General features: G+C 36.3%; 1 protein-coding gene across 1 annotated transcript in view; it reads right to left on the reverse strand.

The window, feature by feature from the left end:
- Window positions 1-6,372: 6,372 nt before the first annotated feature.
- The window catches only part of LOC140150213 (uncharacterized), a 60,453-nt gene continuing 40,148 nt past the window's right edge, over window positions 6,373-26,677 (reverse strand). Inside the window, exons 20-29 of the mRNA XM_072172219.1 lie at window positions 25,032-25,211; window positions 24,333-24,436; window positions 20,073-20,236; window positions 14,961-15,095; window positions 13,047-13,152; window positions 11,388-11,460; window positions 10,024-10,081; window positions 8,771-8,841; window positions 7,860-7,935; window positions 6,373-7,414 (exon numbers count right to left, since the gene is read on the reverse strand). Of these exons, the coding sequence (XP_072028320.1) occupies window positions 7,244-7,414; window positions 7,860-7,935; window positions 8,771-8,841; window positions 10,024-10,081; window positions 11,388-11,460; window positions 13,047-13,152; window positions 14,961-15,095; window positions 20,073-20,236; window positions 24,333-24,436; window positions 25,032-25,211 (1,138 nt within the window). The 3' untranslated portion in view covers window positions 6,373-7,243. The remainder of the gene's footprint in view (window positions 7,415-7,859; window positions 7,936-8,770; window positions 8,842-10,023; window positions 10,082-11,387; window positions 11,461-13,046; window positions 13,153-14,960; window positions 15,096-20,072; window positions 20,237-24,332; window positions 24,437-25,031; window positions 25,212-26,677) is intronic.

Below are 26,677 nucleotides of genomic sequence, written 5' to 3' on the forward strand. Positions count from 1 at the left end.
TATTAAATAATTTACCATTTTTGCGATACAATACAAAATCTATGACAAATTATTAAAATTTATATTTTTTTAATATTTGTTATTTAACAGTCCTCGAATTAAACTTTATAAATCTAATGGTTGGTACTTAAAATGTATATAGCTGTGAGGAAAAGCCGTCCATCATATGAAAAGTTTGACCTTTCGTATTGAAGATATACATTTTTTTCCAAAAAAGACCTAAAGATTTTAGACCTTTTGCTAAAGGTCTGTTTTTGCTGGGTTCTCGCACAGTCGGCTTCGGGTATACATTCTTTTCACCAGCATTTGCATATTGTATGAGGTTTACAATCTCAAACAAGAAGAGTCTTTAAAAAAGACACAGTTCACGGACCGGCTCTCAATTGTCACCCTGACCTACTCTGCACTGATTTTATAATAAGTAGGTGATTTGAGGCATATAATGACACTGGAAATAAGAGAACAAACACTTAATTTTGCATTTAGATTATTAAGCCACCTACAGGGACCAAATTCCATTGGGGGGGGGGTTGTTTTAAGAATTTTGATACTCAACTTTATTCAAGAAGTGCAGAATTCCCTACGGATTCTGACTGACACATTCTAGGCCTATCACAACCATGGTGTATTTAATGAAAGTTATATAACGCGCAAGCAAGAACTCCTGAAATATATGCTTTCAAATCAATATTACTATCATATTCAATTATTCCATGCCGATAAGGCCTTGATAAGATGCCATTATTAGGGTTCCAAATACTTGACAGAAAAGATAGGCAAGCATGTATACTATAATGTATTCAAATTCTATGAAGCATGGGGGTGACTGATTTCTTTAATTACCATGCTCAAAAACATCAAAGTTTTAGTTGCAGTAAATCGGCTCTCTTCAATCTATCTCGCTATCTCATTGCTAGATTAGATGGGTTAAAGAATCCTTGTCATGTGGGCAAGATTAAATAAAGGCATACAAACGAAGGTATGAGATTTTAAGAATTTTTTCTTGGCCTCTTAACCACGTGGTTTGTGGGCTGCAATAGCTATTCAAGACGCAGGGTATGTAAGTGCATAATGAGATACTCGCTCCATGAGCAAAACCTAATGACTTTAATAACGTTGGTCGTACACTGTGAGCACAATGGTCTCTAGTTTGAATGTAATGTTTACATACATCAGGGAAATGCACACATGCATACCCCAACTTAAATTCGGAATCCGCGAAGTTCGTTGTGTGTGCATATATGGCACACACAGCAACTTATTTACTTAAGGAAGTTAAGGTACCCCATTACATAGAATTCCTCAGTTAATAGCGGCCAAGATAAACAGTTAGTGAGTTTGTCTACCTCATTATTATGGCTAATGATCGCCCATAAAGCCTTTCTGACAGTTCGTTAGTTTTGGCAAATATAATTCAACATGAACATTAAACAGAAGGCTTTAATAAGGCGTGTGGAGTAGCCTAGATTAATAAAAAGTAACACCTTCAAATGTGAAGATTTAAATTGATATATGGAATGCAAATCATGTACCTTCACTGTCCTTCAGATAGACGTATAGCATTAGACATTGTTTCTTTCGCGAAATTGTGCTTTTTTGATATGTTTGTACTTTGTTATGTTTCTTTATAAAATGAACGAAAAGCTAGATTTTAGGTTTGCAAATTGGGATATCAAAAATAGTTCTATAAGCTGCATTAGGACTTTCAAAAGAAGCACCTGTATGTGCAACCATTAATGTTTCAAAATAGCCCGCCAAAGTCATATAGGTAACTGCATTGAATTGGCTTGAATGAGGAATACTACGGGAACCAGTGACTTTTGTTAGAAGTCACACACATGTGCAAAAGGGGAGGGGTGCAAATATATTTTCAGGCCTAGAGATGGCTCCGGTTCATAATTATTGCACAGCCCCTAAAGAAATCCGTTCAATGTTGGCGTCACGGGAAGCACCCTAATTAGTCGCGTAGTCCAAACGTTGTTTTACTCAATATGAAATTATTTGGCATTCATATTTATGCTTAATTGCTTTTATTCAACAAAAACCTCAATTGAACATTTTGTTAGTCGTCATTTTCTCTTTCTTTTTCAACAATTTTTCAACAAAATTATTGAATTATTAAAATAATTCAATAATTGAATCTTTTTATTAAAGGAGTATTTCGTGATCCTAGCATCCTCTATTTATGTCATTTTTCATTAGATATCCACGAAAAAAAACCTATTACCAAAATTTCAGTTGATTCCGATTTTGCGTTCGCGAGTTATGCATGATTATGTGTATTAATACACTGCTCCATAGACAATGCGTTGTAATTTCGTTCTCGTGCACCAGAACGAAATTCAAATTTCACGATATCTTTGCTAAACGAATTAATCTGCAAGAAATATTTTGTACATAAACATTATGTAGCCAGAGGTTTCCAGTGATATAAAAATCTCAACTTTTTTTGAGAAAAAGGGGGATGAGGCTGTGGATCACGAAATGCCCTTTTAAGATGCTAATAAATATTTTTTCCTCGAATACCCTGTTAATACGTAGGGATTTTAACTTCTAAATACAATATTAACAACAATTCGGGAAATATGTTGACTTAAAGGCTCGGATAGCGACGTTTTCACGTATTTTTGTGGGTCCTGAGAGCACATCAGACATATCGAATTGTATTTTTAAAACGAGGAATGTCCTTTTGATTGCATTTTTTGTTTTTATTTCGCGATATAATAAACATTTTATGACAAATGATTAGAAGTTGATAAAATCTATATCTCCGAATCTGAAAAACACAGCGCTAGTCCGAATTTGACAAAAACACTTGCACTGCGTTAGTCCGAATCTGGAAAACACTGCACTAGTCCGAATATAATGCGTTTCCGCGCATTGTTTTTCAGATTCGGACCAGCACAATGTTTTTCAAATTCATACTAGCAAAATTGTTTTCAGTTTTGGACTACATTGACTACACTGATAGCCAGAATGGAGTAAAGTGACTCTCAAAGTGGAGTAAACTAGCACGGACTCTCAAAAGGAGTCACCTGACTGTTACAAGGGAGTCAGTTCACTCTACATGTGGAGTCAATTGACTCTACATTCTGAGTCGTCGAGTCAAGAAATGTATGACTCTTCAAGAGAGTCAGACTCTGGAATAGCTTGGCTGTTGACACCATGGAATGTATATTCGCTCTTTCCTAAGGTATGGTGGTTCGCCTATATCGCGTAAACTCAAAGTAAAGTCTCCTATTCCTGTAGGTATTTAAATTTATGTGTATCATTATTTTGAGCTATAAATTCCGAACTGTTGGAGAGTGACCATGTAATGGAGTCAGGGTGACTCTATAAATGGAGTCTGGGTTACTCTAGAAGCAGAATCCAGCAACTACGCGACTCTATGTCTAAAATGACTCCGTAATTATTGGGAGTCAAATGACTACTGTGTAGAGTCATCAACGGTGACTCTTCTGCGGAGTCAAGAAATTTATTACTCTTAAAGGGAGTCATATGACTCTTAATATGAAGTCGTTTTAGACATAGAGTCGCAGAGTGGCTGGACTCTGCTTTTAGAGTCACCCTGCCCCGGACTCCAGTGGCTTTCAGTGTAGCGCGGTGGTTCTCCAATTAGGCCGGAGTTAGCAAAGTGGAAAACTGAAAGCGAGGGCAAAGATGTAAATTACATACGCCCAATTATGCAAACTTAATTTGTCAAGGACTATTTAGCTGAGGCTTGGTAAATAGGCCTAACATAAGTATATTGTGTTTAGCATTTTGATCATTTTAATCTGCATAATTAAGTAGGGTTTATTTATTAATTAATTATGCATGTTAAAATTAGCAAAATGCTAAAAGTAATATACTTCTTTTGTACTTGTACTACATGTGTACCAAGTCTCAGCTAGATAGTCCTTATAGTTATTTGGCAAATTAACTTTGCATAATTGGGCGTATGTAATTTGCATCGTTGCCCTCGCTTTCAGCTTTCCACTTCGCTAACTCCTGCCTACTTAGAGTTAGCAGAGCCAAACGCCGCCAACGGCAACGTAGTGGTCATTTACGAAAAAGGTGTATAAACCCAAATATTTGCAAGTAATTAAAGATCCCAAATAAGACAATTAATAATGATAATATATATTACTTATAGCCCATTGCATACAAAATCTCAATGCACTTTGCAATGCTAAAAATACTAAAACTACATAGATTAATTGCACAAATAAATTTCAACTTATCAAATAAACAACCGATACCCAGATAAAACTCAGAACCAGCTGAGATGAGAACAGGCTAAAAAGGTATTAAAGTACAAAGTAGAAGTTTAAGAAATATCACTTAATGCATTGGTAAAAATGTGAGTTTTCAGAAAAATCTTAAAATGTTTGAATTGTTCATGGTGTGTGCATAATAGAGATATATCACCATAACATCCACCCTCTTTTATCCATACATTGACCTTTTCGGTAAATCCCATAAGTCTTTGCGAGTACACCTGAGAATTCGTCATTTTACGTCACGCCCATCTACGATGATGCGCACATCGTTTATCGAACATCATTACTGCGCATTGCAAGTCGGCGTGACGTAAAATGACGAGTTCTCAGGTGTACTCGCAGAGGCTTATGGGATTTACCGAAAAGGTCAATTATACTCTCCCATCCCAATTGCCAAAAATTGTGCAAGATTTCTGGAGTACAAGTAATGACATCAAAACCTTCTCATTTACTTATAGCAAGATCACTGCCTAAAAATAGATAGCCTGCATGTCTTGACACTGCTTGAATATAGCTAGTTTGCCAGAGTGACCCAACATTCATTTCTTTGATTGTTGGACCAAAAACTGATATTGTACTGATAGTCCAGTCAATCTAGCAACATAATTTTTTCACTTTTATACATTTTAGAGATGTCCCCTGAACATCATACCAAAAATATACTAAAATTTACTTGGTGGAAAGGTATTTTTTGGCGGGAAAAGGTCATACAGGGGTCAAATTTCAAAATTGCTTTAAAAACTATATCAAAGCATTCCTCTAGTCTTAAGGATTCAGAAAAAGTATAGTTTGTCATATTTGTGATGTACCATTCTCAAGTTATAAGCAAAAAGGTCAAAGGTCAAATTTTGGGCTCCACGTGGGTCAACTTCGAAAAAATGCTCCGATCTCCTTAAAAATGCTCTCAATGTGTTCGTCCTTTAAAAACACTCCAAAATAAGAATAGTTTGCCATATCTTTGATGTTTCGTTACCTAGGTAGCAGGGTAAAGAGGTCATTGACCATTGAACTCTATTGACCCGACCTAGTTTTTGATGTTACGCATGTAATTAAACAACCTAAACAGTGCAAATATTCTTTAAATGAATTATGTTTGCAAGCCGAACAATTTGAGACCATTTTGGTTAAAATCAGACAATTTTTAGTTTTTTGACCTCTGTTGAACCCAACCCAATATTTGACCTTTGACCTTTTCGGTTATAACTCAAGAACCGTACATCACAGATATGGCAAACTATATTTTTTCTGAATCCTTATGACAAGAGGAATTAATTTGATATAGTTTTTAAAATGATTGGAGCGATTTTGAAATTTGACCCCTGTATGACCTTTTCCCGCCAAAAACTACATTTCCACCAAGTATATTTTAGTATACTTTTTGTATGCTGTTCAGGGGACATCTCTAACATTCATAGCAGTGAAAAAAGTTCTGTTGCAATTAGTGGTGAGTCAAAACCCACTTTGACTGGACTATGAGTACTGCATATCATGTGCGTTATACTCTAACAAGGTCGGTGTGCATGGTAAAAGGGTAAAAAAAATGTTCCTAAAATATAGTCTCTGTTACGTTTTTGTTGGTATTGTGTATAAGCTTCAAATTTAAATATGACCGCTTATGAAGCGGGTGGCCGAGTGGTCTAGGCGCTAGACCCATTAAATGATCCCAGCGAAAGGGTAAAAAAAATGTTTATAAATTGTTTAAAAGTGAAGGATACGTCATTCAAATCGTCATTTTGTATTTTTGAAATGAACAATTTGGCAAACAACGAAGAAAACAGCACTATTGACGAATACACATCTTTCGGCGGAACCACACTAGGATATGTCAACACATTTATGACAATGTACAAAAATCTGAAAATTTGATAATTTTTACACGTTCAACATTAAAAAAAATATTGAAGTAGGGCTAAGCAAATTAATCGGGTCAGGGCGTTAGTCCGACACGCCGCTAGTCCGACACGCCGCAAGTACGAATCTGAAATGCACTGGACAAGTCCGACACGCCGTTAGTTCGAATCTAAAATACAATTATCAACACGCTGCTAGTCAGACTAGCGCAGTGTTTTTCAGATTCAAACTAGCGCTGTGAATTTCAATTTCGGACTAGCGTAATGGTTTTCAGTTTCGGACTGAAGAAGTGTTTTCTAGATTCGGACTAGCTCAGTGCATTTCGGATTCGGACTAGTGGCATGTCGGATTGAAAAAGCGGAAACGGACTGGCTGCGTGTCGGACTGTTGCAGTGGTTTTAATTTTTGGACTGACGCACCCCTAGGTATAGTGTAGTCGGACTAGCGGCATGTCGGACTAGAGGCGTGTCGGACTAGCGTGGTCAGTTGTGCTGGCCAGCATGTGGCTGGACGGTACTTATCATTTTGATTGGGTTTGCTGTTGTTTCTAAATTTCTATTAGAGAGTTTATGAGCAAAACGGAAAATATTGCCAACAAATGTGGACAAAATTGTTGTGTGAAGACAACAGAAGTTTTGTGACAACAGACGTTTTGTGTAAGATGTAATTATTGCAACTAAGTGTTGTAGTGCTGTGGAAATTTGAAAGTTTTACACGGATTCATACGTAGAAGTTGAAACAAACAAACAAGCAGGCGTTCTTTCTTTTCACCACCGTTCACCCTCTTCTCCATCCCTTTCCCTTCATAATTTTATGAATACATAACCACAAACACTGGCAGCTTATAAATCACATGTAATAGCAAAGTTCATTCGAAATTTCGATAACAGCCTGTATAATTATATGATAAAGCTACAACTGGGCACAGCTTTCTTATGCAGGCAAACTGACGGTATTAAGCGAACAATCCCGTCGTCTTTTCAATTCGGCTATACGTACTTATACTTAAATAAAAAGAAAATTGAGAGTTAATCTTTTATCTTTGCAAATTACATAATAACACCTTGCTATTGCGCCAGCTGAGTCACTGTTAACGCAATTTAGTCGTTATACAACTAAAGTTCATAATATCATGTCGATTGCATGTAGATTCCCAATGGTTGTGGCTGACGTGGTTTTGCTTTCCTTCCACAATGGACACAGATCTCATAAATGAGGACTAAAAATTCCAACATAGTGATGACGGAAAAGCCGATATACAGCCCGAATGTGCCACCGACGTCACTGAATAGACTTACCGGCTAGAAGTGAACAAAAAATCAATGTTTTTCATTATCAATAAATTTGCGTATTGCCTTTAATTTGAATTATTGTGGAAGACACTAAAAAGCAATCTTGTTTCCTAATTATTTTGTTACTTTCTTGAACATTAGGCGGAGGCGCCGTATTTAGCGTTAGCTTTTGACATTTAATTTTTTTCCTTCCGACTTAACCCGGGTGAAAAATAAAGAAAATAATTAAATATCCAAAGGTAACGCTAAATACGCGCCTCCGCCTTAAATTTAGAGTCACCTTGGATAAATGTTAAAAGCAACCAAATAAAGGAACAAATATTGGTGTGTGTGGGTTTTTTTTTTTTTTGGGGGGTCATTTAAAAATATTTATTTAAACTATATTAGCCACAATTGCAGAAAGTAAGAACAAAAAAAACCCCGAAAGTACAGGGTACAGCTTGAGCTAATTTACCTCATATGCCGGTATTTCCTTGGTTAGTTCATAGTTCAGCTCTTCATAATAGACGTTCAGTCTGGCTAAGTTGTTCCTGTAAAAATAAGTTTTCACATCAACTGTTCACAATTCCGAAATACTTTTGAATGGTTGGACAGGCAGAGAAGAATAAAGTTCTAATTATGATTTGATTTGATTGATTGATTGATTGATTGATATATTTGATTGATTGATTGATTGATTGATTGATTGATTGATTGAGATAAATATGGGTACGTTATTTTAATACTATTAATCCAGCCAATTAATTGCCCAGCCAAATTAATCATGAATAACTCGCAAACGCAAAATTGGAATCAACTGACGTGTTGGGAATAAGTTTTTTTCGTGGATATCTACTGGAAAATGTCATAAAAAGAGGATGCTAGTACAACGAAATGTTCCTTTAACAACATTTGTAATTACTAAATGGGTGTAATGGGTAGCCTATATCGTTAAATAAAAACGGCATTCGGCGATACGTCACACTTAAACCACACTAGGGTTACGGATACCATGACTAATGTAGAAAGTGCGTTTTCATGTTACGAGACTACACATCTTAGAACCAGGATGTTAGAACTTGGCAATTCTCTGTACCCGGTTGACACGGGATTTTTGGTCAAATTCTTCGAGTGATAGTGTGCTAAAAACATATGGAATTGAAATTCGTCAATAGTGGCGTCGTACAAATGAAAACAATCTTTGGAACGCGGTCTCAAAGACGGACATATTCAGTTTTTCAGTTTTCTTCATATTTTGTTATTTATTTCTGAAAAGTAAACAGTTTTGGGCATTTTATACATACTTTTCAACAGAAGCTCGGAATGTGTCATTAAATCTATTATATTTTATATGGTTAATTATTTACTTTATTCATACTTGTTTACCTCACACTTGTGATGTCATTGATATTCTTGGTGTTGCTGTTGTCCGCGTGTATTGAACGCAATAGATGGGGCTGTTAAGAAATATCAAACAACATTTTTATTAATATTTCATAAGGTCCAAAAAAGGCACTGGGCGTGTTTTACGGACCATTTTTAATTTATAAATTTAAAAAATATATATTAATTTATATTATAAAGGTAATTTAATGTAATCTCTATTGCCAAAAATCCGCATCAAAATGGATTTCAGATTATACATTTAGAAGTCAATTTATTAATTTGTTAATTAATTTGTTTATTAATTTGTTACCAACTAACTTGTTAATTTGTTTAGCAACTACTTTAAATTGGTAGTTCACAGCATCTTGCAAATGGTAGTGAGCTTTGGCAAAAATTACAAATATTGAGACATACTTTTGTAGGTCCTGTGGTTCTTGAGTAATGCTGTAAAAAGGGCTGAAACAACATCACTTTTGTAAAACTCATTAACAACAATAAATCAAGCAAGTTTTCAAAGTATATAATTTGTAGAATGAACTTTTGCAAAATATCAAAGTGCTGTTTTTCAATATGTTGATTTAGACGATGAAAATCGCTAACGAACTTCGCTTTGACCAACAATACCTCATCTACCCTTATAAGGTAATAATTTGATAAATATTTAGTTTTGTATTCAAAAACTTTCATAAATTCAGCTCGTTTCCTTTGAACAGTTGAGGCAGTTTAATATTAATATGCTTATAGACATGTAAGTGGTTGATATGTATTGTATATTTCTATATATGTGACCGACATGTGACAGCGAAAGGTACCTTATGTCGGCTACTACATGTGTCTCTTTTTCCATATTGTTGGCAGAAAATATCAAACAATAATGACAATCTGAAGCGGCGGTCAGCGAGGTTCAAGAATGTCCTCTCACTGTTAGTGGGTGGCTAATACATACCTATACAAATACAATACAATGCTTTTGTAACCCACCACTCATGCCACTTGAACAGGGATTAGGCATAGCAAATAAAGACTAGAGCTGTATAACAAACAGTTCTATAGACAGGTACAAGTTTATTAACCTCTTCAACAATAGGATTAATGATTGGTTTAGAATAATGCATTTGGCACTAGCAAAATGAGACATATGTATCTCCCGACTTAAGGTACCTTTTGCTGTAACAGGTCACATATTGAAATGATTATTCTTTTTATTTAAATACTGTTTTGTACAAAAACAATATTGCACATTATATGCCTACCAAGTAAACGTCAGACGGCCAAACTGCTTGAGAAATTGTCTTGCTAGTAAACCGATCTCTGAAGCGAAAGCAGAATAACATATTCAACACAAAACAGCAACACACATAAAAATAATCAAAATCACTGCATTGATTCCGGTTCGGTTATTATTTACGGATATGTAAAACAAAGTTCGGAATATGCGATGTACGTGATGGATCATTCTTGAAAGGTTATTGACAAATAAAAGGAGTCTTGGGGTCCTGCATTGATGTTATAAAACGGGCCCGTTTTGTGGTTTTTAATATAAAAAAGTACAAAAATACCATGCTGGCTTTAAATGAATTCCCATAAACTAATACAAACTGTTTTACAACTGTCAAAGTCCCCGTGTCTAAAAATCCCGACAGCGTTGTGTGCCATTGCGTATACGCGACAGAGCGTTACGTGTCGCATTTATGCAAAAGACCGTAAAAATATGCGGTATGTGCGTAGCAGTTTCGTTTGTCGTACTTCATGGAAAGATCGGCCCTCATTATCGGGTGATGCGGGGACTTTGATTGTTTGGACTTCGTCCGTATCTCTTTAGCCCATGGGAAATTCTTTTTCGTTACAGACAGCCTGTCATACATCTTCATACTTAGAGCCCGGCAAGGCTTAAATAACATAAAGGCCGCAAGCCCGGCACGGATGAAGCCGCCGATGTTTTTATAGTAAAGATTTGCTACTAATGGATTTCCAATATAGAAGAGCCCCACAGGGCATGAAAAACAAACGGAATAGGAATTTTTGACCAATTTGTTGGTAAATTCTGGAGGGCGTAAAGAGGTTTTCAACGGCGATAATTGGCGGTCTAAACGATAATGTTAATTCGGCCTCATTTGATTATACAGGCCTAATAATAAAACACAAAAATATAACAAAATACAAATACTATGACTTTATGTTCAAAATGAGACTTTTCGTGGTGACAATTGGGCGCTATGCATAAATCGTCGTAACGCCGAATGTCAATTTCAACGCCCGTGAAATACGGCCAATCTGACACGCATTTCAATGGACAATCTGTACGTATGAACCGCGCGTATGAATGAAGTCAAATTTCCACACCTAATTGTTGCTTTAATATAATGATTTCTTATAAACATAACGGGTCGTAGTTAGACTTTCCTTCTTTTTGTTCATTATCCTGGACTTTTGCATTCAGTTTTCAACGTTGTCTCCCCATTTATTTTGAACGTGCAAAATCTTCAAAACTGGCTAAATACGCGCCACCACTTCGACACAGGAGAGTGATTTTGAATTGATAGACGGGCGTACAATCACGGCGTTTGGAAATCGTAAACTCTCTAATGAGTATGAATATAGAAGGCCTTATACTTACATGCATGGATAGGCACAGTCGCAATTAAGTTGGCTTCTTTGATGAAGATACGTTATGAATTCTACACAGATGTCTGGAAGAAGGAACAAAATATTGTTAAAAGTCTTGCTTTTTTTTATTAGTTTTTATGGTTAATGTGAGTTTATTTTTCTAACTTATAAGACATGTTGTGATTGCCGGACACTTCCTTTAATGAAGATGTGCAAAAGAGATCCAAAATGCAGGTCTTTTTTCACTAAAAAAAAGTACGGTAACAAATTTGGCCAAAAACAGATTTTTCCAAAACAAACCTCACGGTAAACATGCACCAACGTAACTGCGAGACAACTTAATTGAAGGAGCATATTAACCTCTTTCATTTGATACCAAATTTGCCATTGTAGCACCTGTAGTTTTAACGTTCTAAGCATTTTTCATGTTGTACGGTAAGTTTGTGACCTGCTTATACAATATATCGTGTATATGGATAAAAAAAAATTGCCACAAGATCGGCAGGCAATTAGACACTGATCTGGCTTCCTTATGGGGAAACATATGTAATCTTTTTGGAGCACCAATGGTAAATGCAGCGTCCCATACCCAGCCATGAGGATAATTGTTCTGCTAGAGTGCCAACAACAGGACCACCAAGGATTTCATTACTGTTAAAGGCAAGTAACCCGTCCGACAGTCCCCCCCCCCTCCCCCCCCCATTTTTCTCAATGTTGGTGAGTTTTTGGTATCATATAATAAATCATATTTTTCCTGAAATTTGACGCTTCGAAGAAATCGTGAAAACACGATTGTTGTTGCCAAAATAAAGAAATTTCCACTGCCCGGAGAATTGGCCATATAGCCAGGGAATGAAATCGCAATAAATTCGTGACGTTTCACCCAGATACCAGTTCGTTCCCCAAAAATATTGAGGGCGCTATAATGATATACACTTAAAACAAATACAGAAATTCGCCGTGATGGTGTAACCACTACAGCAATAGGTTAAAACAATTTTTGAGTATATCGCACTTCACTAGTACGTTCACGCATCACCCCTGCATGGAACCATATCATGCTGATCACCCGCACCTGTAAGATTGGCATCTTTGAAAAGAGCGGTATCTATGATTGCAGACACACACAAGTGATGGGTGCAACCTGCTTGTAGTGGAGAGCGATATATTTAAAAAAATCTTTAACCTATTTCTATGGTAGGTAATCCTGTTACATCATCACTTCTACGGCGAATACACAAGGAGCGATTTTTTTTTTTAAATAAGCATGATACAAGAAACATGAAAATAAAAAATATAGAAACATAATAAAAATGTTAAATGTGCCTGATATACACAAAAATCTATTAAGAATGATAAGAGGAGCATAAAAGTAAACCTGGTAGTGTGAGGAGTAGTATGTGATGTCAATTTTGAACGTGTAGGCATACAGGTTGTCAGTGGTATGGTGAAACGTCTTTTCCATACATACACGAACGGGAATACGGCACATGTTGTTTGCCTGACCAGGATGCAATTCACGCGTACCACAGTATTGACTTGCTAATTGTGTTAATTATTCACATTACGCCGAAAATATTATCTTTTTTCACATAGATACATGCCAGGGGACGATATTTGAAGACAATCCATATCCCAAATCATACACCCCTTTAAAAAAAATGTTTACCTTGGTCAGTGTTTGTTACATGACATCGTGGACCATCTAGCTCTATGGTAGATGAACATTCACAGTGTTCTCGGATGGCATCATCACGACAGATCTGAAGACATACCTAGATCAATAGAACGCAATTCGCAAAAGCAACATTACGTTTACAAAAATAACATGAGCAAAATTACATAAGCACTAACAACCAAAAATCATTCAAAAGAAGTGTTTTTTTAGGAGTTTCTTGGAAGTGTTTGTAGATGAGGCTCCCCTGATGTGTTTGTGGTAGCAACAACAACAGAAAACCTGTGTTCTTCAGCAACAACAGAGTTGAATCTGTCAATTGCAAAATTCGCTTCAGAGGAGATCGGTTTACTACCAAGTAACATAGTAAGAGAACATTTGAGCAAAATAAGCAGGTGATTGATCATTAAAGACATATCCAGTGATCCAAGTGCAAGTGTGAAAAAATAAAATTGCTTATAAATTGCTTAAAAGTGAAGGACAAGTCACTCAAATTGTCATTTGGTATTTTTGAAATGAAGAATTTGGCAAAAAACGAAGAAAATCAGTCCATGAGAGTGCCAAATATGGATCAGGAGTATTACATAATAATACCCTGCTATGACAATAGCTGCACTAGGTTAATCGTATAATCTCCTTTATGTGGTTAGCATGGCTGGGCCAGGAAATCCACAAGGTCAGCCAATGTATGTACATGTATTCGGTACATGTGCCATATCTTTTACAATGGGTGATAAATTTCTGGTTTGTTTTATTTCAAAACGCAACAGTCGATATTCTAAAGCTTGGTCCAAATCCAAGAGAAGAACCAACTCTAGTAATTTATGTGGTTTCAAATTATATCGGCCGTTGCCTTTTTGATATAAATGGTGTTTGTTGATGTGCACAGTTTCCCATTAGATCATAACATGCTGTTGTACATCCAAGGTCAAAGGTCTTTTAATCCATATTTGGCGTTCTTCTGGGACTGAAAATGGCATTCTTGACGAAGTTGATATATGTTTGATATAGGTGGTTCCCAGTGTCGTTAGCTTCTTGGTGTTTTAATCGTCATCATAATAATTATGGTTGGAATGGAACAAGCATCAGAAGTATGCTCATCTGTCTTTCATCTCTGATTTATAGCATCCAAAACAATGTCGGGAATACCACATGCACAATCGATGAACCAATTAGTCAAATGCCATAAAAAAAAAGCCTATAAATGGGATACTCCTTTCCCCCATTCCCTCGATTATTCTCCTCAATGCAAGAATCTGGGCGATGGTGTAGCGTTTCTCTCTAAAGCAATTTGATTCGAACGAAGAAGGGATATACATGAGGGCATAATCTGTTTATCTTTGCTACTTTGGAGGGAGGCTTAACCCTCTGTAGTTAGCTGGTTGAAAGAGATCTCCTTTCTTGGGGATTAAAATGATGGATGACACTGTGTCTGGATGTCCACTGACTGGGGATCTCATAGTAAATCAATGCTCTATTGCATCTAAAAGATGGTTTTTAAACTGATTTGACTTCCAGAGTTCGCGAGGGTGGTATGATTTTTTTTGTGGCTATTTGTTTGTCCAAAATGATCAAATTGGTGGTTTGTAAACAAATGTTAATTTTTGGAAGGTTTTCATGTGGCTCCTGGAGTTCATGATTCATTGTCCTGACTGTTGATGTCTTGGATGTTGTGTGGCAAATATAATCTACAAAATAAATTAGGTGAATCTTGTATTGCATTTTGATGAGAAATTCTTATACATAATCACTGGAAACTGTTCGGTAACAATAATTGTCATACAGCCTGTATATTTGTCTACTAGGTCTTCCAAACATGCGTTAATAAAGATGTTCTCTCATATCAGCTTATATCATTTGTAACAATATTATTATTGTTGATATAAAACTCATTTCACTTGTACAGACCCTTCTATCATAACCTGCATCGGTCGTTGAGGACTTCACTCCATCTACAATCTCTTCTCTTTGTACATTGTTCTTCACACACGTTCCAAAATTGCCGAAAGTGAAATCTTCTTGGTTCAATCGTGAGATTTCATGCTGTATATGAAACAGGATACAGTTCGTGTTATGATTTCGGTTATACTTTCCTTTAAAGAAAATTGCTTAAAGAATACTACAAAACAAAGAGAAATATTGATAAAAGAACATAAAACAAATCTATTATAATTTAGTGGTTTAAACCTTTAATCACAATACAACACTTCCGACTTTTATCAGCCAGTCTGCTGAAGATGCAAGTCTGCTGATAAAAGTCGAAGCGTCGACAGAAAATTCCAGGTACGCAAAATATTTGTCTTGTGATCAAAGGTTTGAACCATGTTTACTACCAACACAGATGAACTTTTATTCTACTCAAAAAATCTATTGTTAACACACAACATTGCTTCTTCTGTAAAACTGCATTTACGATATGCACCTGACATTTGATCTTACCAATCGCAAACCAATGGTGGTCTTGGTCCTATTATACATGTATAATGTACCTAACATTTGATTGGATTATTCTCTTATTGAGTGACTTTCTATCATTCTCTTAGTTCTATGGGCAATTCCAAGCGTTGCGGAATGATGCAAACTGCCTTTGTACGAATTTCTTTTTAATGCAGCAGCCAAATGTGTATTAACAGCATCAGGTGAATAGCATAATGTTAAAATATTTTTGGTAAGTGAATGATTAAGGTAGGAGAAACTTTTCCAAACCACCCTAATTTCCTAATTTGCATATGCAAAGTTCGCGTTGAGGAATGATGCGCACGGGAGCAGTATTTTTTTCACTAAAAACATTTTTGGCAAACTCTGTGAGTTTAGTAACCTGAGATATTAAATTTGTTACTTAATGTAAAGCTTAGGATGTAAACTAACAATTTGCAGTATCCATTAAAAACAATTCTTAGTCAGTGGGAATGGTAGACACATTTCTGATTGGACAATCGCATGATTTCGGGTGTCGTCTATCAGGCCGTAGACGACCCCACGTCATCATGCGTCTTGATAATGCGTAACACGCTTGTAGAGGTGCGCGTATGTATCGCGCTGTATGCGTAGACTAGTGCGGAATACGCGAACGCGCTAGCAGTACGCGCAACAGAATACGTGAAGTTGTAAACAAGTTTCGTTCATTTTATAATGAGGGGAGTTTTTATGACGGTAACTTAGTTTTGCTTTAAAAAATTGTTTATAGTTATTAAAATAATATTTAACTGACTATCGTAGTGGATACCGGCTGCGCCGGCATCCACTACTCAAAATATTGGACCTGCCTGTCGTCTATCACACGGTAGAGGATAGGCAAAATAAAAATTCCTATCGCTTATTCTCTAATTCTTGGGCATCGTCTCTTTATGCCAAATTTGCCGACACTAGGTCACGTTGTGGAATGATGCAAGGAGCGTTGCGGAATGATGCTGTGTAAAACCCCATAGAAAATGAAAAACAGTCCATGTTTGAAAATAAAAATAAATATATCAATACATTTGAGTAAATTGTGTTTTGTATACTTAGCTACTTAATATGTTAGCTGACAATTATCAATATTTATCCAAAATATTTGTCACCGAATTTTTTTAATCCGGTAACTTGTATTGCATGGTCACATTTTGAAATTAAAATTATGCCAACTTTTTCTGCTAGTCTAAAATTCTTGGAAGTGAAATTTAGCACTGGATGTTAGCCATAGGATGTAACATAACAACTATCATCATCTATCAAGAAATAATCATCACTGTTTTTATTTTATCGTAAATTTAAAGAAAAAATCCTTGCAATCCATGAATCCTTATCGCGTTGCGGAATGATGCACGGGGTTTTGTGGGAGAAATGTCACTTACAATGGTTCAGGCAATGCTGAAACATCAATTACTGTAAAGATAGTTCTGTGCAATGCATTTAGAAAGTTTTAACCCAAAATTGTGTACAATTTTTTTCAACGGGTACATTATGAATTATGCATCATTCCGCAACGTTGCGGAATGATGCAACTTTAATTGGTCGTTACCACCGCAAATTAGACTTTTTGAAAATCATTTTTGTTTCATTGGATAGGGATGAATAAATTTGCTTTGCATTCCAGTTTCAATTAAAATCAACCTTATTTTAAATTGCAGTGGTAATAAATGATACTTTTGCGTTGCGGAATGATGTTTTTAATCGTAAAATTGGTACTCAAACAATGCTGACGAAGCTACCCGTTATAAAATATGAAAATTTCTGGTGTTTATATTTTGAGTTAAACTTATAAACTTTATATTCAAATGCATAATTTGTTTCCAAAATTTTACAGTACAGAGCAGTTGCTGTGTTTGTAGTTTTGCTGCTTTTACCAGTCAAGAATATGCAAATTTATGCAAATTAGGATGTTTTTCTAACAAAGAACACCATTTCCTCAGAAAAAAGTACGTTTTCAGAAAATATAGATTTTTAGCTATAATATGAGACCAAAATCACATACTTGACTTGATTTTTAAAATTTGACAATTTGGGCGAGGTTGCTTGGAATTGACCCTATACAACGCACTGAAGGGTTTATTGTTCTATTGTGTCCGATTTGAGCGCTGACATATTGGAAAATGTTGCCAATCAATATTCATGAAGTCGTGCGATCGACACCTACAGCTGTTCAATTGGGCGACTTTATTGTTAGGTGCTTTTATTCATACATCGGGCGTATCGAGCTGCATCGGTTGGTCCGCAATTATATTTAATATAGTATTATAGGCCTACAAGTATTATTTGCTTTGCTTTAGGTAATAAGCAAGATCAGACCTACCAAATGTGTAACAACCAGAAGTAAGAAGAAATAGCACACACTGCTTGTGTGTAGGTAAGCACAAAAGAAATGGTCAAATTCTTTTGTATATGCCTATTGTGATTGTGCAAGCGTGACCTTGTATGCAGATACACTAAGATGCACACTGCAATTTTAGCTTTTCCACTTATATCTATATGAAGAAATCTATGTTTTTGCTAACATGAAATGATATTGAAGCTTAAATGTCATTTAAAAAAATCATAATGACAGCATTTAACCTAAGAAATATAATGAAATATAATGTAGGCCTACAATACTACATGTTAACCATGTTGACTATAGAAATCAAAGGGCATTACATGCTTTGTCAATTGGTCCATTGTTAAATATCTCTGAACAAGCATCTTTAAAAATGGACTGAACTTTGTAAAAATGGTGTCAAAAATTATTGGAAAGAGCTATCTACTGTGTTTTTTCAGTACTTACTGCCAAATACATGTTCATTAGTATGGGAAAGTTTAAAGAACAACATAAGAAAAATACTGCTACTACAGGGGTTAATTTAAGCAGAACCCAAGCTTGTAATCACTGTTAAAGTCAATCTTAAAAAGTGGAATGATCATGGAAATCATCTCCTCTGAGCTCCTTGTGCATTGTTTTGTCATCCTAAAGATGATTATTTTGAACTATATCATTTGTTCATTTCATACGATAGAGTTTTGGCCAAATTTTTTACACTTTTCACATCCAGGGGTGAGTTTAACAAACTTTCATTCACTTTCTTAGGAAACCATTACATAACATTACTCAATATCAAAAACTTCATTCACAAAAAATAGATCGTTACACAACTTAATCTTTGCCTCAGGGATATTGCTGAGAATCTTAGCTTTTATATGATACCCTATTTGTTAGGAATTATCTTCAAATTCTCTTAGAAAATTAAAAATAAGTGAGGCTACATGAGCTCGGTTGTTACGCATTACAGGCCAATATGAGTGCCTCGTTAAGAAATTAAGTGCTAAATAAGCAGTTAATTAAGAACTTTATTTTTGTTTTTTGGCTGAAATATATACCTTAATATCTTATTCATAAAAAGAAACAATTAGAATGATGTTTATAATAGTTTAGACTGAATTCTACCAATTAAAAGATAAGTGGTGGGTACACAATGCAATTGGTAGGTCTAATCTTGCTTATGACCTTTATTGATTGATTCAGAAATAGTATGGCTATATGCTTCTCGAGTTATTAGCAAATATATCACATATTTTGAGGTCCAGGGTAGACTCGCTTGCCAGTCCTATATACGCGGTGCTTATGTAAATTATTATGGTAGGCCTATATGATAAAACACGATGTGGACCGCGGCTAATGTCCTTAAAAATACTACAATAGGAGCGATATCATAATTACTTCAAATCCGTATATATAGGCCTATTGACAAACATATTGTAGATTCTTATATCCGCCACACAGAGCGCACACTTTGCCCACAGATATGTGTTCCAATATCTGTGCTTTGCCTATGCTGCTGAACTGTCCGTAGCGAAATGGTAGAGCAAAGCGTGTTCACTGAGTATAATCAAATGAGCGCACAAACCAATTTGGGCGCTGCAATAGGTTTGTATTGCAGGCGAACCTCTGTTTTGTGTGAATGTGACAACTCAATCACACCCTTGGGTTGGATTACAACAAAGGGTACCTCTCGCTTGTGTAGACGCTTTCACGTGACTTTCGTGTCATCACTTATTGACAGTAGCCTGCCTATTATAGCGTTAATACGCTGTCAGGTCAGTTACCGATTTAATGGCGGAAGCCCTTTGTCTCAAACAAAAGGTACCTCTCGATGAATAGCGTTTCAGAAACTCAAATAGGCACAAAGGAACAATAGGCGTTACGTAATCTATTTCCTCTCCTTTCTATATTAGCTCCATGGTTCTATACGCCGTAGAAGTGACGTAGTTAATCGGATTAACTACCATAGCAATAGATGAATACAATTTTGACTATACCGCCCTGCACTACAACGTTCACGTGGTACCGATGCATTGAACCATATATGTCAAAGAAAGGCTGATCACTCGCACCTGAAAGATAAGTATCTTTGAAAAGAGCGGTATTCAATTCAATCTATGTTTGCTGATATGCACAGGGGATTAGTGCAATCTGTAGTGCAGGGCGGTCTATTCAAAATTGTATTCATCTATTGATTGCTATGGTAGTTAATCCGATTATGACGTCACTTCTACGGCGTATAAACTTACCAATCGCAAACCAATGCTAGTCTCCACCCCAGGCCTTACATTAAACCCATCTTCCTCTGGTAATGGCCTGACTGATGCTTGGGTTATTGTTACACGGCCTCCAGCTCTCTGGCCGTATAAGCTAAGGTATTCATGTTGTTCAAAATTGAGGACAAGGGACAGACCTGATGAAAAAAAAAAGCAGCACTGACTATTTTTGCCAGTTGATCCTTCAAGTTACGGTTAGTAAGTATGGTTAGTAACTTTTAGTTTCACATAGATCGAAGGTATATGTATTGGTAAAACCTGTCTATTCCAAACCCACCATTTGATCAACATGAAATGATCGGACTTTAATCTTTATTTTTATATTTTAAGAGCGTACTACACCCATATATTGGTTTGATTGGTCTAAAAAAATATTTTTTCATTGATAGCTAGGCGATATATGCACGGATCATGTGAAATAAAAAAAATTATGAAAAAACATCGTGAAAGTGTCCTTTTTCACCTATTTGTCGTAAAGTTGACTGGTTGATAAGGATGCTTATTTTTTTTGCGATAGCACGTAGTCTTCTCGTATGTCAAGGGATGGGCGATACCAGCTTTTGGTACCGATTGTCGATCAAGAGCATTCAGGGGGTGGGTCCCGAATTTTTAGAAGAAAAAAATAAAATAAAATAAAAATGGCCGCGGAGCAGGGGGTTGTCTGAGGGGGGATGTTCCCCCCTCAGAAGTAAGAAACTTGTGCAAAATGAAGATCTAATTGAAGCGATTTGGTGGACAATTTTGGCACTATTAATAGTGTAAAATTTTAGTTGAAAAAGCCGCAAATTTGTAAAATTAATGACATGACGGTCCATGAAACCTTCCGTGGACAAGTTTTCCTATAAATTGTGTTAACATAGGAAATTTGCAAATGTCGAAAGAAGAAAAAAATGGTCATATGTTTATCCACTACGCTGTCTGAGGACGGGCGTTCCCTCCTGTTTGAAAATTTGCAAAATGAAGGTCCAATTCAAGCCATTTGGTGCATCATTTTTACACCATTCAAATCAATTGCTTAAAAAAAGGGCCCGAACTCAATTTGCAAAATTCGAGATTCGTAAACATGGTAAAAGCCTTGCATAAATCGATGAAGTCGGTAGGAATAATGACTTTGGTGGCAAAATGTGACGGACCCTGCATATCGGCGGGGCCGCAGTAATTTTCACATGCTTTTAGGATGCGGACCCGCCTTCAAGCCCAATGCCCAAAATAATCGCAGGCCATTATTATAGGACCTACTTCCAATGGACCCGACTGTGCGGGTTTTTATTAAGCATGGGTCTACTCAATATTAACCTTCCTTTTCTCTCCTCCTTTTCTCCCTTTTCTCTTCTCCTCCCCGCTTTCTCTTCTCTTCTCTTCTCTTCTCGCCTTTCCTTTGGGGGGGTAGCGGGCCAGTCGGCGCTCCCCCCTGAATCCGCGCCTGAAATGAGTAGGATGTGTTTGTTCAGGGGATGCGGGGTACGTGTTGCTGTAGGCCTACCACATTAATGAACAAAACTTACTCTTCGTGGGATTACGAATCGTAAACACAAACAACAAAGGTGATAATAAAACCAGTAGCAAACATCACTTTAATCAACTAGATGCAACAAGTTTACAACTTTCTTTTTAAAGCCTTGTACGATCGTTTTTAATTTTCCTTTTTTTTCTTCCAAAATGATAAAATAGGCCTAGTTAAAGGCCCATTCAGTGATTTGCTCAACCGGACGATAGTAAAAATCATCAAAATTAAGATTTTGGTACCTTTGTCATTGTCATAGATGTGCTAAACATAGCCTGCGAGTGGTTCAGCCGAAAGACATTTTACACGAATCTGTAATTTAGATACTGATAGTATCTAAATTAGCTACGTGTATTTGAATGTGGCTTCAACTTCGTCAGTACTGCTGGGTTTTGTTGTTTTTTTCATTTTTGCCAAATTTGTCATTTCAAAAATACCAAATGACAATTTGAATGACTTATCCTTCAAACAATTTTATCTTTTTTACACTTGCGCTGGGATCACTGAATGGGTCTTTAATATGAAATCATTATGAAAGTTCCCAATACATTTGGATGCGAAAAACATTTGAAAAAAAAAAAAACATCATAAACTTCACCTCTATCACTCGCAATATCACGCCATGGTATGCCGATGAGTGTATATCCCATAGACAATCCCGGGGACAATCCATTGGAATTAAATCACTATACCACAACAAATTTATTCGCTACCTGAAGTTGCTAATAGAGAATGAAAGATTAGAATATTTGCTTATATTTGTTTTCAATTTTGAAATATTTTTGTTTTCAATACGTTTCATAATAGTAGGCCTACATTTTATTTTTGCTATCTGTCAAAAGTAACCGATACCAATTACGATACCACTGGTATCGTAATTGTTCGAGTATCGCCCAACACCGAAATGCAAAATTCAATTAAAATGGCGACGCTTTAATTTCTCGGAAATATCATGCACTGGCAGAGGTTGTTTCAAGCGAAATGGACTGGATTGACGTGTCCGATGTGAGTAAAAAAGGTAGCATATTAATTATGCTCCAACATACACTGTCAACGTTCCCACTTTAGTTGATTTTGTGCAATAAGTTGCGACAAATTAACATTTTTATCCCAAACGCATGTACTTGCGTATCGTTTCACGTTATATTCAATGTTAGTGTTTTACATAGATGACGGCCCTAAAAATCACCTAATACTAAAAACCAAGGCATTGACTGTTCTTTAATTTCAACCTTATCAAACCTGAAACAAATATGCTTCCTTGCGAACACAAATTTTGCATATCATTGTCAACTGGAAGGGGAAAAAATAAGTTTAATTTCATTGATAACATGAAATTGATGCATATGAATGTTTTCAAAGCTGTGCATAATTAATTAATTTCCCAAAAAAATCATTTTCATACTTTTAGCGTCTGTCATAAATGCTTAACATGTGTGTGTAATTGGATTCACGGTAGCAATTCTGAAATTCTAAAGAAACTCGATTCCGTGAATGTAGGCCTATGTACCTCTTCCGGGCTTCTACCTTTAAAAGCATGTAAGCTACATTGATACCGATGCCACCAATAGAACGAGAAGATTTTCATTTTGCATACCACTTTGACCATTTTTTTTTCTCATTTCTTCACAAAATGCAAAAAACCCACAAAAAAAATCCAATGGGTGTAGTACCCCCTTAAAAATCTTGTCTTTTTAAGTTGATCCAATGACGCGTGTGGAAGAGGCAGTTATATCTTGGAAATTCTCATGGTGACCATTGTATTGGATTATGGTATGGAAAATCCTTGTGTGGAAGGTGATGGAATGAGCTATTGATAGAATGAGGATTTATTCGTGTATGGGGTGCGTATGGGGTGGGGAAGGGAATGTATGTGCGCGTGAATATGGGTGGTTATTTGAATAATGTGAGCTGTAGGGGGGTATAATCGGGGGTATAATATTAAAAGCGGGGGTATAATATTAAAGCGCGGGTAATGTGAGCATGGCGGGCGTTTTTAAGCTGTGTATTAAATGTTTGTTATGGTTAAAGTAAGGGTTTTTCTTATGTATATTTTTTGTGTATTCATGTTAATTTTGCTTATTCTATGTTTTGTATGAACGCACCGTCGGGTAGGCGTGTGCCGCGGATGTAAAAGCGTATGTTCGAATAAATAAATAAATAAATAAATAAATATGTAAAAATGTAAGCATGTTTTGGGGGCAAATCTTTGATTAAGTAGTACAGTGAGCGCTGAGCTCTTGGAATCAGGCAACTTGGAGTTGTAGCGAATTAATTTAGGACTTCGTCGTCATATGTTAATTCAGAAAGCTTCTAAAGTCTGTCAAGTGGAACTGAATAGAAAGCTGTTTCTGAAGAGCAACGAGTGAATATTGAAAGCAACGTCATTTGTGTGTCGTCATTGCCAAAAGATTTATATTGCTGCGGAATTACAAAGTTGGAACTGAGAGATGGAAGCATTTTCAATTTTTTTGAAAAACGTTTTCTACAATGCGAGTCCATTACCCCGTAGCAGTGATTTCTATCCTAACATATCATAAACCTGGTATTAAACATTGGTATACATGGGTGTTGAACTCAATCCTTAATGCCCTTATGAGATTTAGCTCTAATACTACATGAGGAGAAACCGGTGTCATGTTAGTTTTGTAATACCAAGGCTAACGCTACCGTAATTCTTTCACAATATCTTGTTAAGAATATATCTGTAAAAATTAAATTAGACTTGCCATGTTTTGGTCCACTACGGTTGGACGTCACTGGTGTTCCAGCAGGGTGGTAATTAAATGTATAACAATTACCGTACTCATCTGATTCTCTTGCTGTAAAATCTCTGCAGTGTAACCACAGAAGAAAAAACATAATAAAATGCAAGCCCATTCAACACTAACAGTATTAAACACACAACATTAATGTAAAGGGGAATAATGTCACTAGTAAAGCCCAATTACTTTAAATTCAATGCATTGTAATTCTCGCATTTCACAATACGATGCACCTCCAGCGGTCGCTGGGTCTAGGCCAAAATACGCAGTGCATCATGGGAAAATGAGTCAACATCCAAAGCCCGCGTAATACGAATACAATACAGGAACATGCATCATTGTGGGTTTAAATGTCATTATAATGGTATTACATGCGAATGCACATTAAAACAACAATTTGCAACTATTATAGTAGATCTATCTATTGATCACAGGGAATCCTTCGTGGAGCTGTTTTCGGGGATGTCGACTCTGTAGTCGAGTCGAAACTTTGACTGCCAAAAGCAACCGCTGGCGGCGCATCGTATTGTGAAACACGAGAATTACAAGAGTCTCAATAAAACCGAACTTGTTCAGACACGATAAGTAAATAAATATAAGGAAAATGTTTCAAACGATGGTAAATGTTTCCAATACAAAAATGAAGCAACGTGGCAATTATACCTGGTAATATTACATTCTTGCTCGTCAAAATAGCATTCCAGAATTAAATCATGTATTTGATGACCAAAATCTTTAATTTCACGCCTTCCTATTTTGAGCACATCTGTAAGATCACTGTAATCGGCTTGTTGACTGAAAGTGAAGAATCTCTTCCAATCCGGAGGATCTTCACCTTTGACCCTGAAACGTTAACAAAAAGAAGCGGGAATTGACCCAGTATTCAGAAAACCTCTTGTTTTATTCTTTTCAATTCTAGTTCTAATTCTAATTATTTCGGTGTAATTGCAAAATATAATTTGGGTATAATTGAAGACCGAATTAAAAAGACTAGTTTACGGTCGACGTACTGTTAACCAAATCAAAAATGCCGTAGTGATCAACAACCGATCACGCTGCGCCTTTTCCCTGAAGTCAGACACAAACTAGTCTTTACACAGTCACGGCTGTGTCTTTTTTCTTACAGGATCTTCTTCTTTACACAGCCGGTGACGTTAGTCACGGCTGTGTCTTTTTTCTTACAGGATCTTCTTTCTTTCTTCTGTCGACCTTTACATTTGCTCTAGCACTGACATGCGTACACCGATTTTGACCTAACTTGGTCACAATCATCAATGACCATGCCCCTACATGTCACATGAAATTCGTGGGGTCAAAGGTCAAGTAGGGGTCACAGGGGTCAAAAACGTGATTTCAACTCAAAATGCTACTTCTCCCACAAATTTTGTAGGACAGTAACGCCACTTGCACACATGCATTGTTATCATCCAATGTCTATAAATCATACACAGATTTGAGGTCAAAGGTCATTAAGGGGTCACTTCCGGTATAAAACCAAATTCTTTCAAAAATTTTTATTAGCTAAGAAAAACATAGGAAAGTGACGGTATGTGCACATATGAATTATGTTAACATAATGTATATGTGGTATTTTTTTGTTTAAGGTCAAAGGTCATTAAGGGGTCACTTCTGGTATAAAACGAAATGCCTTCAAAATGCTACTCTCCCACAAATTACATAGGACGGTGACGCAACTTGCACACATGCATTGCTATTACCCAGTGTCTATGAATCATACACAGATTTGAGGTCAAAGGTCATTAAGGGGTCACTTCCGGTATAAAACCAAATTCCTTCAAAAAATTGTATAATCTAAGAAAAACATAAGAGAGTGACGGTATGTTCACACATGAATTGTGTCTATCCAATGTATATGTGGTATTTTTTTGTTTGAGGTCAAAGGTCATTAAAGGGTCACTTCCGGTATAAAACGAAAAACCTTCAAATTTTTTTTTATTTGATAAGAAAAACATAGGGCAGTAACGGTATGTTCACACATGAATTGTGGTTACCCAATTCATATGTGGTATTTTTTTATTTGGGGTCAAATGTCATTAAGGGGTCACTTCCGGTCTGAGACGAAAAACCTTCAAAATGCCCCTTCTGCCACAAGTAACATAGCAAAGTGGTGCCACGTGCACCCATGCATTGACATTAGCCAATATCTATGGGCGTTTCATATATTTTGGGGTCAAAGGTCATTAGGGGTTATAACACGGCTGTGTTCGTGGGTTAGACCACAGCTAAGTCTAGTTTTAATTCAGTCTTCAATTTTAGACTAGATTCTGTTGTTAGGCCGACCAGTGGGT

Source organism: Amphiura filiformis, chromosome 4, assembly GCF_039555335.1.
Source record: "Amphiura filiformis chromosome 4, Afil_fr2py, whole genome shotgun sequence".
In the NCBI taxonomy this organism is placed as follows: Eukaryota; Metazoa; Echinodermata; class Ophiuroidea; order Amphilepidida; family Amphiuridae; genus Amphiura; species Amphiura filiformis.